General features: G+C 46.3%; 1 protein-coding gene across 2 annotated transcripts in view; it reads left to right on the forward strand.

Moving 5' to 3' along the window:
- Positions 1-18,820, forward strand: part of NPHP4 (nephrocystin 4) — a 97,801-nt gene that overhangs the window by 14,991 nt on the left and 63,990 nt on the right. For both annotated transcript variants that reach the window (XM_083512837.1, XM_083512836.1), the window contains exons 4-7: positions 5,909-6,081; positions 6,791-6,855; positions 8,743-8,892; positions 17,961-18,088. In XM_083512837.1, coding sequence (XP_083368963.1) covers positions 5,909-6,081; positions 6,791-6,855; positions 8,743-8,892; positions 17,961-18,088 — 516 coding nt within the window. The remainder of the gene's footprint in view (positions 1-5,908; positions 6,082-6,790; positions 6,856-8,742; positions 8,893-17,960; positions 18,089-18,820) is intronic.

Raw genomic sequence — 18,820 nt, forward strand, 5'->3', positions numbered from 1 at the left:
AGATGGCTTTTGGATTGCTCTCCTGTGCTATTTTAGACATGTGGTTTATATGCTTATGTATGTGTGTTTACCTTGTGCAATTATCAACATTTATTCTATATTTAACACCTTAGAATTCCTATAACACATTTCACAGTGATATTTCGGTGCACAGAAATAATTTCTTCTTATCGGAACTAGTGTCCCCAGAGGGTAGTCCACTGAGGCTCCTGGGACACAGCCCTCACACTGAATATGTCATGCTATTTTTTCAAAATTGCCTCCTCAGTATCCCAAAGCCACGCTCTTTTTGCTTTCCCGCACACATTTCATACTTCCTTGAACTTACAGAGGTATTTGTGTCACTCTTCTGTTCTTTGGGAGGAGCGTCTGAAGGAGCGTCTCCACCCCCATCGTTCAGCTCGGACACTGAGGTCCAGCGCCGAGGGCCTTCTGGCGGTTCCCTCACTGCGAGAAGTGAGGCTACAGGGAACCAGCCAGAGGGCCTTCTCGGTAGTGGCGCCCGCCCTGTGGAACGCCCTCCCATCAGATGTCAAGGAAATAAACAACTATCTGACTTTTAGAAGACATCTGAAGGCAGCCCTGTTTAGGGAAATTTTTAATGACTGATGTTTTAATATTTAATATTTTGTTGGAATCTGCCCAGAGTGGCTGGGGAAACCCAGGCAGATGGGTAGGGTAATAATAATAATAATAATAATAAGAAGAAGAAGAAGAAGTTCTCCAGACTGCTCAGCCAATTTTGATCCAAAAGTAGAATTGTGGCAAAGAGTGTGTCTAAAGCAGAAAAACCATGTGATTAGTTGGGCTCCTGGAAAGTCAGCCCTGCTAGGAAAGCTCTTGGACTGTTGTTTTAAGGCCTGCCCAGCACAGCCACTATGGCAGATATGGGAGGAGCCAGGACTGCTTCAGAAACAGCCTTATGTGGTAGCATTCACCTGTCAGAATCATGCATTGTTTCCGAGCATGCAAAGAGACGCTTCCCTGAAGGCCAGAGAAGCAACAGCGAGTGCTTCTTACTTTAAGGAGCGTTTTTGTTTGTTTAGTTTAGTAATATAAACAGTTTTCAACCTGAGGATCTTCCAGTCTCCATTTTGGCTGGTGGGGAGTCAATGAAGGGAGGGGAGAAGCAAGGAGGAACAAGTGTCAGGATGAGGGCAGCAGTGGAAGGAGGAAGAGGTGATGAGGACAAATGCAGGCTGGCCTCTGTGGGCTTCTCTTTGGGCAGGAATGAATTATGCTGGGATTGCAATTTAGCGTTTTTGTTCTTTCAGTCAAGGGTGGTATCATGCCCAGTGAGGTCCACGTCTTACTTATTGCATTTGCAGTCTTATGAGTGAATTGAAAACCACTTGCCTGCCATTCTCATTCTTAATCATACAGAGGTGGCCACTAACGCTTTCAGCGATGCCAGCATGACCTCAAAGGGGGGCAAGGGCATGCCACTTGTGGCTCTGAGACCCTTGCTTCCAGGACGGATTTCCCTGCTAGTCTGAGCAACTCGGACACCTGCTTCAGCTGGCTACCAGGTTCCTTTGCCTTTGACTCACATACTCCATCCTTCTGCCATTTGAAGAGTCTCAAGACCTTCTTGTGACCCTTCTTTCCCACAATAATGGCAGTGCAATCTAAAGGAGCCGGTAAAATTGTTCTGCTAAACAGTATCAACAGCAACAGAAAAATCCAGGTTTTGGTTTTTTTGTTTTTGCATTGAGGGTATTCCAGGGATTGGAATGCAGCACATGTTAATGGTTTAGAAAGTTGTTTATTCCGTCACAGAGAATAACTGTCAAATCCTGATAAGCCGCTCCAAAGAGGGCAGGAGAACATCGTCTCATCTGTCACAAACACGGTTCCTGCGTGGATAATTTGCTGAGCCTCGTTTGCCATTCTCCCCCAGCCGTTCCATTCCGGCTAATGAACAGCTTCATATCACTGTGATTATTCAATTATTATTTCCCCCTGATGATAATGGGGGAGCACTTGTGTGGAGAGGTTTGCCAAGGTGCCATTGCAAATAATTACATTTCCCTCGTTTACCTTCCTGGGAAGCTGCTTTCAAACCTTTCAGAGAGAGCTGCCTGTGCAGGGGAACCGTCTCTTAATGCTTGTCTTCTTAATGGCAAACAGAGAGAGTTGTCCAAGTTCCTGGATGCTCAGCGGATCCCCCCTGTCGACAATTAGGCATGTGAAATATGCTGCATGCAAGTAATCCTGCTTCCATTACATAAAGCTAGGCAAGCACATAATAAGTAAAAAAAAATATTTATTTGGATTTAATTGTGCGTTCTGTGCTGTGGATCCTGGTGGATCCAAGGTTTTAAAGAACTCACATGTTGTTCCCAGGCTATACAAAGTCCGAGCCAAAGGCTCATTTCTATGATGCCTGTGGAAGACCCTCAAGTGGGATCCAAGTACAAGAGCCCTCTCCCCTTCTGTGGTTTCCAGCAGCTGGTATTCAGAAACATTACTTCCTCCAACTGTGAAGGTAGAGCATAGTCTTCTGGCAGTTCCCTCGCTGCGAGAAGCCAAGTTACAGAGAACCAGGCAGAGGGCCTTCTCGGTAGTGGCACCCACCCTGTGGAACGCCCTCCCACCAGATGTCAAAGAAAAAAATAACTACCAAACTTTTAGAAGACATCTGAAGGCAGCCCTGTTTAGGGAAGCTTTTAATGTTTAATAGGTTATTGTATTTTAGTGTTTTGTTGGAAGCCGCCCAGAGTGGCTGGGGAAACCCAGCCAGATTGGTGGGGTATAAATAATAAATTCTTCTTCTTCTTCTTCTTCTTCTTCTTCTTCTTCTTCTTCTTCTTCTTCTTCTTCTTCTTCTTCTCATCATGGCCAGTAGCCATTGATACTCCAATCTCCATGAATTTGTGCAATCCTCTTTTAAAACTATCCAAGAGAATTGTAATGCCCACAGAGACCAGTATGTGTGCCCTTCCTTGTCCTACTCTGTCCTACTCCAGTGAGGGGACACCACTGCAAAGTTCCCAATCCCTATAAGTACAATGCCACATGGGCAGGGCTTTTTCACTCTTCCCTGTCATGGCCCTCATGCCCCATGCCCATGCAGAACGAGGCTGCAATTTGTGGAAGGAAGGCAGGCCTGATTTTGGCTGAAGCCATGGAATTGGGTGAGGAACAGTGGCCCTTTCTTCTTCAACCACCCAGTTAATGTCAAATGCAACAAGACATTTAATGTAGCCCATTCTCGTTCGGGAGGGAGCTCTGCCAATTTCTCCCCCAAATCTTTAGCTCGGTGTAACCCTGGTGACTTTGAACTGCCAGCGTGGTAGCCCCATTCAGGAAAGGAGGCATAAGACTAGGAAGACCAATATTGGCACTTCTGGAGACAGCAATAGGCTTAGCGACGCAATGGATACCCACTTTGAGAGAGGTACCCAATTCTTCAGGAACCTGCACATAACTCTGCCTTGCCGGTCCGCTTGTCAACGGTTGCTGACAATTTTTTCCATCATTTTGCAATAAAAGATAATAGAATAACGATTTATTTCTGCGGACTGATGCTTTAATGCCTCCCTCCGTTATCCTTCCCTGACAGTCTGTGATTACAGCAAATGTTTTGCCTGTGACACTTGGATAATGACTCTCTAATAGAAGGATTAACCTGCTCTTCAATCACACGCCTGCCAGGGATTGCACCCAGGCTTTCCAAGTCATGCTGGTCTAAGGAGAGGCTACTGGACAAGGTTTGGGAGTGGTCCAGAAGTGATTCTCTTTGACGGGAACTGGCACAGGCTAAATGCCTTCGAGGATCATACCCTTAGTAAGCGCTGCTGCTTTTTGGAATCTTGAGATTGTGCAAATGTGCCAAGATAATCTTAGGGTTTCTGATCTCCAAATGGAGAACTACTTAGCCCTTAGCCCACGTGACCTTAGAAATTGGATATTTGATCAGGATTCCAACCAAGACAGAGCATGCATGGTTGCTGCCCGTTACTCTACTTGGTACCTCCAAATTAAGACCAATCACTCATGGCACCATTACCTTGAGACTCTGGCCTTCGCACAACTACACAGGGCCTTTGTAGAACTAAAATTTCAACAGATGCCTTTGGCATATTTGGAGAGGAGCTACCAGGGAATTCCCCATATGAATCGCAAATTTATACATGGATGCAATCAGGTAGAGGACATCACACACTACCTGCTGATTCCCCCCCCCCCCCCGTATACAATGCCCAGAGGAAAATTTATATCGCCAGTTGGCTTCCAGGTTGATCCATACAGGAAGTGACAGCTGAACAGATAAACATCGGTACATTACCCACCAGGTAGCCACATTTGCGCTGGCAGCCAAGAAGCTCCATCCCAGCTATGTGAATGCACTCCAGTCTTAAGTCTTAATGTTTTATATTTCTTTTTGTGTTGTAAACTACTACGAGGTTACGTTGTATGATTTTAGATGAAATTTCCTTTTATTCTCTGTCGTCTATTGTAAAGGCCTTTGGCTATATGCCATAAAATGGATTGATTCCCTTTTGACAGGGGTCAGGGTTGGCCCACCCATTAGCCTTGGTGAGGCAGTTGCCTTGGGTGGCAGGCTGGGGATGACTGGGAGGGACAGCAAATCCAGCCTCCCCCAGGAGCATACTGCTCACTGCCTCCTGTGCTTCCTGCCCATGGCGGCTAATGTCACTTGCTGCTCTCCAGATTCTTTTTTTCCCAGCCCCACCCCCTTCACTGATTATAACTGATTTTATAATGAATTGATTTTAGAATGCTGTATTCAAGGGAAGTAATAGTGCCACTGTATTCTGCTCTGGTCAGACCTCACCTGGAGTACTGTGTCCAGTTCTGGGCACCACAGTTCAAGAAGGACACTGACAAACTGGAACGTGTCCAGAGGAGGGCAACCAAAATGGTCAAAGGCCTGGAAACGATGCCTTATGAGGAACGGCTAAGGGAGCTGGGCATGTTTAGCCTGGAGAAGAGGAGGTTAAGGGGTGATATGATAGCCATGTTCAAATATATAAAAGGATGTCACATAGAGGAGGGAGAAAGGTTGTTTTCTGCTGCTCCAGAGAAGCGGACACGGAGCAATGGATTCAAACTACAAGAAAGAAGATTCCACCTAAACATTAGGAAGAACTTCCTGGCAGTAAGAGCTGCTCGACAGTGGAATTTGCTGCCAAGGAGTGTGGTGGAGTCTCCTACTTTGGAGGTCTTTAAGCAGAGGCTTGACAACCATATGTCAGGAGTGCTCTGATGGTGTTTCCTGCTTGACAGGGGGTTGGACTCGATGGCCCTTGTGGTCTCTTCCAACTCTATGATTCTATGATTCTATGATTCTATGATTACTTTACTGTTGTTAGCCGCTCTGAGCCTGGCTTTGGCTGGGGAGGGTGGGATATAAATAAAATTTTATTCATGTTATTATTATTCAGCATGCTGTGGCTTCTAGTCACCTCAGGCAGAGGAGGAGGCAGTGATAGGCAGGCTCCCCTGCCCTTTTCTGTTTTGCCTTAAGTGGCAAAATGGCTTGGGCTGGCCCTGCCAGGGGTAGTTGGTTGTTCATTTTCACTCCCTCCCCCCCTTGGCTACTGCTAATGCCATGACTGATATGGACCCAGCACTGTGGGCACCCACTCTGGACTGCCACTGAGGGCCAGGGGCTGCACACACATGAAAGTTGCAGAAAGTTGGTGTATGAAACCTGAGTGAGAGGTGGGGAAATCAAGATCTCCCAGGGTGGGAGACTAGGAGGGGAAAGGCTTGATTCAGCTGGCTCTTCTTCTATTCTTATGTACCATATTTGTGTCCTTGGAAGAAGTTCCAGATATACAGGCAGCAAGGGACCGCAGTTTGGAATCGGCTTTAGTTAGCTGTAAGCTGCTATGATAACCCAACTCATCTCCTCTCCCCTCTTGCCCTCCCCTTCCAGACTGTTTATTTCCACACATCTTTGGATTATCCCAGCATCGTTTTGGTGGTGGAGGTCGTAGCAACAGCCAGGAGGCGGGACGGGACCCCGCAGGAGATGTCGTGTGGTTTTGGGATCGTACATTTGTTTAACAGCAGATCTGAGCCAACAAACCTGAACTTGAAGGACAAAGGGTAAATGGATAAACTTTTGTAATAGCAGAGGCAGATTTCTGTGTCTTTAGGGCTGTTCACACAGGAAAGATTAGCTGGTTGTTAAGCCTAGAGCTGTGTTTGTGTAGACCTGGTTGGGGAACCTGCAGCCCTCCAAATGTTGTTGGACTTTAACAACTGACCAGTGTGGCCAATGGTCAGGGATGATGGGAATTAAAGTCCCAACAATATTTGGAGGGCTGCAGGTTAAAGAGAGTTTTTGGTTTTTATTTACTACTCTGCATTGGGACGAAGTACTACTCTGCACTGGGACAAAAACTGGGCAGGGGTGGCGCTGTGGGTTAAACCACGGAGCCTAAGGCTTGCTGATCAGAAGGTCGGTGGTTCGAATCCCCGTGACGGGGTGAGCTCCTATTGCTCGGTCCCTGCTCCTGCCAACCTAGCAGTTTGAAAGCACGTCAAAGTGCAAGTAGATAAATGGGTACCGCTCCAGCGGGAAGGTAAACGGCGTTTCCGTGCGCTGCTCTGGTTTGCCAGAAGCGGCTTAGTCATGCTGGCCACATGACCTGGAAGCTGTACGCCGGCTTCCTCGGCCAATAAAGCGAGATGAGCGCCGCAACCCCAGAGTCGGTCACGACTGGACCTAATGGTCAGGGGTCCCTTTACCTTTACTGGGACAAAAGATGACACCAACCCTCTGTATCATGTTCTGTCTCCTTTTTCTCTCCAGGCTCAGTTTGTATCATGGGACCCCACGAGCCCTCTTGCACCCACTTCTCCAAGAGCCAATAGAGAGTAAGTCATGAGGCATATCGCCATTTTCACATGCTAGACAGTGTATTCTTTGCATATGTATTAAGGCGGATCCATAAAATTCTGAGGGAAAGCAGAACATGGACTCAGAGGGGAAGGGATGAATGAGCCCAAAGTACCCACCCACAAAAGAGTCTGCATGCTGTGTCACTGTATACTTCAGCAGTCTGGTTTGCCTCCTTCCAATCAGCCCTTCCATGACTGGTCATTCTGTCTCGTCTTTGCACCGTGTGTGACTGGAGCATATGGTCACTTCTGAGACAGATGCACTCTTTGCCCACTCTCAGAGACATCTGTCTGCCTGTTGCATCCCTGCTTGAAGCACTGCTCTGGGATTGTGTTATTCTAAATACGTGACACACTCAAGCAAGCAAATCATGGGCCCAGTCTTGTTTACGACCAGCTAGCCCTTAACACACTCTAAAACTAAACCTCTTGGGAAGTAACAAGAAACATGCCTCTGATTTTAAATCAGATAAAGAGTGTGGTTCAGAAGTCTGGAAATGCCGATCCAAACTGCCTTTAGACAGACTGCTTCCAGGGAGCTGTCAGATTTAATTTACTGTTTGTTTTCCATCTTACCTGCTGACCGATTCCTCCCTTATCCCACCCTAATTGACTGCTCTGGTGCTGCAGCAACCATGTCAACCTTTTACAACAGCCCAGCTGTTTCTGGACAGTCGCTCTGTGCATCCCAGACATGAGCCAAATCCATTTGGGAGGGACAAAGGTCCTTGTTGGCGGCAGTTTTGCAGGAGGGCACAGTCTCATGCTGAATATTTTATGCAGATTGAATCCCTCTTTGAGGACAGTGCCCAGTTGATACGTAGCAGCAAATGGGATGGAATGAGCTATTTAGATATGCTGCAATGGGTTTTCCTGCTGCAGATCTGGCTCCTGCCAGAGAGCAAGAACAACCTTGGAGTGAGGCAAGGTTGGCCATGCTGATGGGAAGGCAAGGTAAAAGGAGAACATGAGCAATACGGTGGCCTGCTTTGTGCCTAACACTAATCCACGGTTTATTTAGCCCAAGCTGAACCATGGTTTGTTTGAATGTCTGAACCCAGCCAAGCAGACTAACCTCGCATTGCTTTCTGGGAACAAACCACAGTGTGAAGCCATGGTTTGTCGAATTGCAGACCACTAACAAAACAACAACAAACAAACCTATGGTCAAGTAAAGCATCCTCAATAAACACATGAGAATTGCAGACCACAGCTTGTTTTAAGTGTGGGTTAGTGTAACATCCAAACCAAACAGCCTTGCTTAACCACACTTTGTTTGGCCGCCCCAGCCCAGGTGCTTTCTGGCTTACAGAGCCATGAGAGGGAAGAGCAGCAGGAAAACAACAAAATTTGGAGAGTGAAGATGTGGGTTGCTTGTTCATCAGTGAGATGTTGGACAAACTATGGTTAAAACAAACCATGACGTAGCACTTTGTGGGGACGAAACCATTGTCTGCTAAGCCTGTGCTTCTGATTGAGTTCCAGCTCCCTTTAGAACAGTACAAAAGAAAGAATTTTGGGTGTGGCTTGTCCAGCGGGGATGAGCAAAGAAGCACTTCTTAAAAATCCCCCCTACACATACATATAACCTTACACACATACACAACACACATACACACACAAACAGGCTAAAGATCCAGAGATGCCCCCAATTGTACTTTGAGTACACCCCTCAGTATTAATGGCCTTGGCTATTTCATTTCATTAATTTCAGTGGGTTTATTCTGAATAAACTTAGTTGAAAGCAATCCATAGGAGTCGTGCTGTCTTCCATTTCAGTGTGGCTTATTTTCTTGGGCAAAGCAGGGCACTTCTCGGTCTCACTGAATTAAGAAAAAAAGTTTCCTATTCTCCTTTCTTTAGTGAACAAGAACCTGATGGCGATTGACAACTGCCATCTTCAATGCAGCTTGCAGCCACACCCACCCCTGGAGGCTGTCTATCACCTCCTGCCAGAGAACACCCCTGTGTCCAGCTTGCAGAGAATCCCTGGCATGCTAGCAACACATGAAGGTATTGTGAAAGACACACTTTTTCTTTTTGCAGTGTGAAAGACTAGGAGCATAGGATGGAAGCTGCATTATACCAAGCCAGACCATTGGTCCATCTTGCTCTGTACTGTCAACACTGGCTGGCAGCAGCAGTTCAGGGTTTTGGCACTGTGACTGCTCATCCTTTTAGCCTTCCTCTTGACTGTGCTAAAATTGTATACTTTCCTGGATTTGACCTGCTGAATTCCTCAAGCCCGAAAATGTGTGATGACTGGAAAACTTGCTTATAAATCACTTCAATAAATCAATCACACTCTGTGTGGGGCTACCCTTTATGTTAGTCCAGAGGCTGCAGCTGGTTCAGAACACAGAGACTTCGGTTGCTTAAGTAGGCAAACTACTGCCAGCATATAGCACCCTACTTGCAGGATTTGCGGTGGCTACCAATCTGCTACTGTGCCAGGTTCAAAGTGCTGGCACTAATATGAAAGCCTCTGCGGTGATTGAGAGCAGGGCTTTTAGTGTGGCTGCCAGTGTCCTGTGGAATAGCATCCCTGTCGAGATGTGACAGGCACCCACTATCTGCAGTTTCCAGAAACAGTTGAAGGATTTCTGTTCTGATTGGCTTTACCACAAGTGTCCACCTGTTAGGGCTTTAGTCTTGTTTTGCAGTATAGGGGAAACTTAACAGACTGTGCTCAGAACTCAGGTAACTTTCAGCTTAGGTCAGAGCTCCCTAAATGTGTATTCCCCAAAAGAATGCGAAGGGGAAGTTCCCTGCTTTCTTGTGCCTTCTGTTCCTTTGTGGCATTGGCAACTGTTATACCAATCCCTACCTATTTGCATGCCTAGCAATCAATGAACCTCCCACTCATTAAAAGTGGCAGTGACTTCTATGCTTAGCCAAAGCAGTAGGTCAGGAATGTAGGTGGGCAAACGGAGGAGAGCAACATGCAACATATATCCTGTCCGGTTGCACATTTACGCTACTGTTTGGGAATTGGGAAGTGGTTAAAGGTGAGGATCTGAAGGGATGGAGAGGGGAAGGGAGCAGGTTTCTGGGGTTTGTGTGTAGCTGTATGCACACTCTCTCTTTATCCGCAAACAAGCCAGGCCGCACTCTGTCACATGGCCATTCCCAGAGCACCCAAGTTAACATTCACCAGCTGTACTCGTACAGCCGGATTTCCTGATTGTTGTCTGTGTTGGACAGCTAACAAAGTGACCTGTGTATAGGAAGGTCCTGTATATTGCAGACTTCCTGGGTGGTAGGAAGTGGTAGGGGAGGTGGAGTCATGCCCTGCAACTAGACCTAGACATGTTTTTTGTTGGTTGGTTGGTTGGTTAAAGTGACTTGCAACCAAACAGGTTCTCTGAGACCAGTGGCTAGTGTTGGGAGTTTAGACCGGAGGCACTAGAGCCTTGAAATGGAGGAGGTGAAAGATCCCAACTTGTTTGATCAGACAAGGGCAGAAGGACAGGTTTCGCGGTACTTGTAGCAGGCCAGGCTAGTCTACTAGAGGCTTCATGTGACCTGTCAGTTGTGGGGGGCAATGTTTTCCCTTGGTCTTTGTACCTGAAGGCCTGAACATGCAGCCTGTGGGAGCTCATTAGACTTGATTCTAGCCCCAGGTCATGAGATCCCTCGTTTGAGTCACAGAGGCCCAGAAATAAAAGCCCTCTCACTTTAATTGGATTTCAGTCTGAGATTTCAGAGGAAAGGGAGGGTATCAAATTTCAAAGCTCTCCCTCAATGCACATTTTTGGGTTGTGCTGAGCACCCCTTTGACTCCATCTTCATCCAAAAGTTGAAACTCGGGGATGGGGAACTTTTTAGGTAGGGGGCCCAGAAATTTCATTGCTTCCTTGGAAAGCTGTTGAGAGTCTAAAAGTGGGCATTTCAAAATTCTCTGTGGCAGACCCTATGTAAGGGGTTAGCAAACTTTTTCACCAGGGGGCCGGTCCACTGTCCCTCAGACCTTGTGGGGGGCCAGACTATATTTTGAAAAGGAAAAAAAAATCCTATGCCCCACAAATAACCCAGAGATGCATTTTAAATAAAAGGACACATTCTATTCATGTAAAAACACAATGATTCCCAGACTGTCTGCAGGCCAGATTTAGAAGGTGATTGAGCCGAATCTGGCCCCCAGGCCTTAGTTTGCCTACCCATGCTCTATGTTGTGGGCTTCATTGTATACCTTTTGGTAAATTCTGAAGATGCACTGCTTTACCCTGGCTTTTCTGCACTTGAGATACATATTTTTTTAGGACCCGCCTTATTTCTGCAGTTTTAAGTCATTTGAAACTGCTTTTAATATTTATTCATTTATATTTATTTATTAAATTTATTGGTCGCTTTTTCTTACCAAGGTAACTCAGAGCGACTTACAATATATAAACAAGCACATGCATTAAAAGGAAAAAACAAAAACAAACTAAAAGACAAGTCTGTTTTTAAAAGGCAGGATTAAAACATCTCACCCACTCAAGGAGGCCCAAGGCCTGATGGAAAAGAAATGTTTATGTAATGATGGTGTCAGGTGAGCCTCCCCGTGGAGAATGTTCCACAAGTGGGGAGCCACCACTGAAAAGGACATGTTCTCATATGGCTACTCTCCAGGTCTGCCATGGAGGATCCACACAAAGAAGGGTCTCCGATAACAACTGAAGGGTCTGGGTCAGTTCATGTGGAGAGAAGCGGTCCCTGAGGTGTTGAGGTCCTTAGCTGCGTAAGGCTTTAAAGGTCAATCCCAGCACTTTGAGAGGTGATATGAAAACCAACTTCAAATGTCTGACCGACTGCCACATTTAAGATTGGGCAAGCTTGTTTTCTGCTCCTCCAGAGGGTAGGACCTGAACCAATGGATTTAAAAGAAAAGAAAGAAGATTCAAACTAAACATTAGGAAGAACTTTCTGATGGGAAGAGCTGTTTGACAGTGGAAGGTGGTAGACTCTCCTTCATTGGAGGTTTTTATGCAGAGGTAGGGTGGCCATTTGTCAATGATTCTTTAGTTGTGATTCCTGCACTGCAGGGGGTTGGACCAGATGACCCTTGGGGGTCCCTTTGAACTCTGCAATGATAATCATAATAAAAGTGACCAGATCCTCACACACAATCAGAGCACACATAGTTAGACAGACAGAAAAAAATTACAGGCACACACACGCACACAACCAGGAACACACACTCTAGAGCCTAATGAATGATTCATCTTTTTAAGTTCTGGGCATGGAATGGCCCTTGCTGGCTGTGTTACTTTGACAAAGATCTGTGTCCTCCAAAGTTAGCACTCCAGCCCTTCTGTTCTTGTTTGTTCTCCTTAACCAAGACGGCCCCACAGTAAATACTACTTGGTTACTGGACAAGACAGAGCCGAGGGCTTGAAATTGGCTGCAAATGGGCACTTCCAGCCAAATGTACCCTGTAATTTGATACACTGAAGCTTTGGATAACAGCCTCTATGAAATTGAGGAGGTATATTTGGCTCCCAAAATTGAATTAAGGCAGATTCTAGTGTTAGCAAAGCTAATTTGTCAGAAACTCTCCGTTCCCAGCACTTCCTGCGGCTCTTAAACTGCTCCGCCAGCCAGAGATGTATTATTTCATTCTATTGCCGGGTGCTCTCTGTGTCGCCGGGGCTGTGCCTCCTAACTATACAGTGCAGGCTCAGTAATGCACAGTTGTGTATCTTGGGGAGGACGAGAAGAATCTTTAATCAGCTGCCTCTTGGGGAGAAAAGCGTTACGGGATGGTTTCCCTTACCACTTTCTTCCCTTCCGGGCATGTAGATTTCAGGCACACCGCAGGTAAGTAGGAGGAAACAACACTTGGCAATAGCTCAAGGATTCTGAAGGTGAGCCGCCTCACCCCAGCAACCATTCTGGGAGAGGAACAAGTCAAGGGGACGATGTGCCTCTTCACAGCTTTCATGTCACTGGAGTAGCGCAAGGCAGGGCTGACCCTGTCCAGGTGTTGCTGGAATCCAGCTCCCATCAGCCCCAGCCAGAGTGGTTAGGGATAATGGGAGCTGTAGATCTGGAGGTCAGCAGGTTGCTCATCCCTTCATTAAAAGGAGGAGGAGATGTTGGAGGTATCTAGGCTATTATTACGTTATGTTCAGTACAGGTGAGTGATGGAGGTAGCTAGTGTCTCATTCAGAGATGGGGAGCCTGTGGCCCTCTCTATGTTGTTGGACTCCCAACTCCCATCAGCCCCAGCCAGAGTGGTCAGTGGTCAGGGATAATGGGAGTTTTAGTCCACAGCATCAGGACCGGCACCCTGTTGCCTACTCTTGCTGTAAGGGCTATCTGTCAATTGAACTGAGAAGGCACTCTTGAGTCAGAACGTTCAGGGTTCAGCCATGAGAACAGCCTAGGTCCCTACTCCTGTAATATCAGGACAATAATACAGGTAGTCTTTCTTCTGTGCTCTTTTTAATGCTGTGTCTCTTAGCACTGTAGAGTACCTTGCTGTTGCTTTTAGATGCGTGATAAATATTAAAAATTAGTATGTGGTGCTTCAAATGCTCTGAAAAGATATGAGTCATGCGTGGACAACGCTCGCCCCTGAAGTCAGCCCGCTGTTATTTCAGGAATATTCCCACAGCAAGGAAATGTTAAGAATCTCCAACCCTCCTCTGGACACTTCCTTGTCCACAGAATCCAGCTGACATTGCATTCATGCAGATGACTTTCCAAGTGGGTCCTTCTTCTCCTGCCATGCCCTAAAGATCTTTTCTTCTGCAGCTGTATCCTGGGGATTCAAGGAACTTGATCCGTCATCCCCGCCGACAGGCTCATCAATCTCCCACTTGGCTGCTGTTTGGCCGTGAGCTTTTCCCGGCGACGAGCTTAGCAACCTTGTCACTTCATGCAAAGTCACTCTTGGCTGTGCAGAGGGTTGGAATCACACCTCTCCAGCCTCCATTAGCGTAATGGAGATGGATGGGTCGTGCAGGTGAAAGGTGACTCTCTGGTGCTCTGCAAAGCTGTTGGCGCAGCACAGGCTGGGAGAGGATCAGGCTAGCTTAGTCCTTCCCCCCCCTCCCCTTAACTGGCTCTGCTGTAGATTTGCGGTGGCTAAGCTCTCCAGCACCCCCCTCCGGTTAACTCAAATAATTAGCCAAGATCTTCCAACCCACCTCTATGAAATCTGGTACTTTTATCCTAGCGACATATTTATAATTTTTATTAAAGGTTTCCCTAATTTGAGGGGCTCAGAAAATATGTCCACCCATCTCTGTTGCCTTTTTGCATTTCCAAAATGCATTTGCCACATAAGAAGAGCCTACTGGATCAGGCCAATGGTCTATCTACTCCAGCTTCCTGTTCTCACAGTGGCCAACCAGATGCCTGCGGGAAACCAGCAAGCACGATTTGAGCACAAGAGCATTTCTCCCCTCCTGCAGCTTCCAGCAACTGGGATTCAAAAGCATTTGCCACCTCCGACCGTGGAGCTAGAGCATAGCCATTGCGGCTTGTAGCCATTAACAGCCTTCCCCTCCATGAATTTGTGTAATCCTCTTCTAAAGCCATCCAGGTTGGTGGCTGTCACTGCCTCCTGTGGGAGTGAGTTCCATAGTTTAGCTGTGAGAAGCCTCTGTTGCTGTCTGTAGGCTGCTGCTTGGGCTCCTTGCTAGAGATACCTTTGAGTCTTAGTGCTGGCTCCTTACCTTTTCACCCTGGAGAGCTCTCTTGCTTCCAAACCCACCGTTTTTGGTGCAGGCTAGAAACATCCTTCATGAATCTGCCCAGTTCTGTTTTCAAAGCCATCTAAACTAATACCCTTCCACCTACTACCACTACAGCATTTCCGACTACCGGCCTACATTTCATCTCCCGTCCTCCCTCTCCCTGGCAGATGCCTTTGGAAGGGCCCCAGGTGTTGACATGGTGGGCCCGAAGGCTTTCTGTTGGAAAGACCAGCATGGAACCTTACAGAGGGGCTCAGGAAGAGGTTGCTGCCTTGCTGCTGGTTTTCTTCCCATGCTTGAATTAACTCAAGTGCAACTTTCTCCCGGCCGGCCAGAGAAGGGGCGGGGGGGGGGGGGAAGGCTGAGCCAAAGGGAGAGAACATCTGTTCCAGTTCTTTCCTGATGCGCTTTTCTTTGAACGATTGAATGCTACAATTTGTCGCCCAAGGCATTTTTTTGTAGTAGGGCTCAGATAGCATCAGCAGTTTTAGCATTTGTTTATTTATTGTACTTCTTGTTGGGATTTTTTTTTTTTTAAGAAAAAGGTGAGAAGACCCGTGCCGCCCCCCCCCCCATCTCTTTTAGTATAAGATTTTATGCAGTTCATTGCTTTTTGAGGCCTGGTATAAATGCTGCTTCTCCCACAGAGGCTCTCAGAGAGCTCTGCTTCTTGCTGACATTGTGTGGGCAGTCGGCAAAGCCCCTTTGCTGGTTGCTGCTGTTAATTCGATTTACAAACCACCCTTTATCAAAAGATCCAAGGGTGGTGTACAACATGAAGAACACATTTTACAGATCATAATAATGAAAAGATAATAACAGGTATCATAATAATAACATAAGCATAATAACAGTCCCCCTCCACAACTTTAACAGGCCAAAAGCATGGGTAAAAATGAATGCTTACAGGGCTGATGAGTGGACACTCTGTGTTCTGTGTTTTTCTTTTTTTTTATTCCCCTAACATGCTTACATTCGGGTGGCGCTGTGGGTTAAACCACAAAGCCTAGGGCTTGCTGATCAGAAGGTCGGCGGTTCGAATCCCCGCGACGGGGTGAGCTCCCGTTGCTCAGCCCCTGCTCCTGCCAACCTAGCAGTTTGAAAGCACGTCAAAGTGCAAGTAGATAAATAGGTACCGCTCCGGCGGGAAGATAAACGGCGTTTCCATGTGCTGCTCTGGTTCGCCAGAAGCGGCTTAGTCATGCTGGCCACATGACCCGGAAGCTGTACGCCGGCTCCCTCGGCCAATAAAGCGAGATGAGCGCCGCAACCCCAGAGTCGTCCACGACTGGACATAATGGTCAGGGGTCCCTTTACCTTTACCTTATAACATGCTTACATAAAAATGACATTACAAACACTGTATTGGGGTCAAATAGGCCCAGCCATAGTCTAAAAAAGGCCTTCCTCTTTGCATTCAGACGCCTCCACATTCAATCCCTAGCATCTCCAGGCAGAGCTGAGAAAATACTCCTGCTTGAAGCCCTGAGGTCCTCAAGTGACACCCATCCAACTCACACCAGCCACAGAGTTGCCTTCAAACTTAGCCTTTGTTGTGGAGTTTGTCCCTCAAAAGCAGATGCCGCAATAAACTGCCTTGCCTGTGCCACATGACACTTTGTGGGTTTCTTTCTTACTTTTCTTTTTTTAAAGAAAGAAATGATATATGGGAGCCTGCAATCACGCAGGCACAGAAACATCAATCCGTTTTTATATTGATTTTTAATTTAAAGCAAAGCAAGAAAAAGATCCAACGTATGTAATATGTATTAAATTGTAAATATATGTCATTCCAGTGACGCTGCATACAATATATTTATTCCATTAAGCACATGTAGAACGGATATTAAATCACAAAAATAAGTTTTCCCAGTGACAATTGTTCCAATATGTATTTTAATAACTGAGAAACACCTTTCATTTCTCTCCTAAGTCCACGGAATATAACCCCTATTATGTTAGTTTATTAGTTCAGTCAGTTTCCAGTAATATCAAGAACTTCCCTCAGCCGCGTGGAGTCAGAGGGCACGATGTACATTTTTTTCAACACCAAGCCCCAACTGTTTCAGATGCTACTAATACATGTTCTCAAACCGCCTTCTCTTTTGTTTTTAATGAATCTCCTATTAAATTCAATGAAGTTGTCAGTGGATGAAGAGTTACAGTACAGTAAAAAATTACTTCCAGTACAAGCTTCCAAGATCACTATGCTTTCTGCAGATTTCCGCTATAAATGAAGAAAATCAGCTCTGGCAGCCTGAAATTTCAACATCTGATAATACTTGCAGGATTAATTTCCATACCACTGGCTGAACATTTTATATTCAGGCTTTCTGAATATTAAAGTGACGTTGGGTAGTACAAAGTATGTACAGAGGCTCAAACTTCTCCAGGAACTTCAGGCCCTGGATTCCAGAGCTTGCCCTATATATGAATTGCAAATAAATTCTCTAAGTGCTGCTGAGAATGTACTGTACGAAGAGTCCTTCTGAATCAGGCCAATGGCCCATCTAGTCCAGCATCCTGTTCTCACAGGGGCCAACTAGTTGCCTGTGGGGAAACAGGCAGCCAGGGCCTTAGCACAAGAGCCCTCTTCCCTATTGTGGTTTCCAGCAACTGCTATTCAGAAGAATTGCTTCCTCCAACTGTGGAGCCAGAGCATAGCCATAATGGCTAATAGCCGTTGATAGCCCCCTCCTATCTTCATTGAGATGAGTACACATTGAGTGAGATTTCACAAATGCATGTGGAATTATGATGCCCTGGACTTTTAATTCTTATTTTTGTAATACAGTCGTACCTCGGGTTACAGACGCTTCAGGTTACAGACGCTCCAGGTTACAGACTCCACTAACCCAGAAATAGTACCTCGGGTTAAGAACTTTGCTTCAGAATGAGAACAGAAATCATGCTCTGGTGGCGCAGCGGCAGCAAGAGGCCCTATTAGCTAAAGTGGTGTTTCAGGTTAAGAACAGTTTCAGGTTAAGAATGGACCTCCAGAACGAATTAAGTTCTTAACCCGAGGTACCACTGTAATAATAAACCCCGCTACATTGGCTTCACTTTGCTGATCTTCTTTCCACAAACACCTGCATCGTACGTCTGTAGTAAAATGAAATAAATTGCTTGTGGAATTTTGATGCTTCTGACTGTATTGTTTTTTGAAAGAATCTTTTTGTGTGAATTTCAGCAACGTAACCAATAATGCTGTTTTCAAAAACAATTGCAAAACCTTACTTGGGCAAAGTGCTCCCTAGACGAAAAAAACATCAGCATTGTGAGAAGGAGAAAGAGCTATGAAATGGGCTCATAAATTCATGAACATGGAACAAAGTGAGGTGATGTCACAACTTGAAACCTTGGTTATGCCATGACCTGTGACTCTCTTTGCAGGAGACTTATTCCAGAAACCACGACTCATGAAGACAGTGACGTGGTACTTGGAGAAGCTGTCCATCCACCTCTACCCTTCGTTGGAGAGATTTGAAGAGGAGCTCTTGGACCTGCTCATGAGTGATCAGGTACTCTCTAAGGCTTGGAAAGGCGAGAAATGCAGGGGCGGGGAGAAGAGGTTTGAGACCTCCAGGTAGGAATGGGGAATAAATTCAGTTTGGTTTTCATTTTCATACACCCTTACCCTAATTCATACTTCCCAAAACAATACGTAAACCAGAACACAGCTATCCTTCCAAGCTTGCACTTCTCTGAATTTTCAGTGCAGCTTTCCAGACAAATAACGTATACAAGAGAAGAAGCATTAGTGGAAATAACATACAATAACGCATGGTATTAGGAAACAATTGCTTGGGGGAAAACATATATTAGGCCAAGTTGCCTAATGAATTTTGCCCAGTGGCGTAGCATGGGGGGTGCAGGGGGGGCCGGCCGCACCGGGTGCAACATCTGGGGGCTAGGGTTAGGGGGCGCAAATCCATGGGTTAGGGGGCGCAAATTACTTGCCTTGCCCCGGGTGCTGACAACCCATGCTACGCCACTGATTTTGCCTATTGGAGCCTGTATGACATAGTGGTTACAAGTGGTGAAGCAGGACCTTGGAGACCAGGGTTCAAATCCCCACCTGGCCATGAAGCTTCATTGGGTAACCTTGAGACAGTCACTGCCTCTCAGCCTAACCTACCTTACAGGGTTGTTGTGAGGATAAAATGGGGAGGCAGAGAACCATGTACGCCACTTCAAGCTCCTTGGAGGAAAAAGGGTGGGATAGAAATGTAATAAATGGATATTACGAAATA

Source organism: Podarcis liolepis, assembly GCF_965112155.1.
Source record: "Podarcis liolepis genome assembly, chromosome: 7".
Taxonomy (NCBI): Eukaryota; Metazoa; Chordata; class Lepidosauria; order Squamata; family Lacertidae; genus Podarcis; species Podarcis liolepis.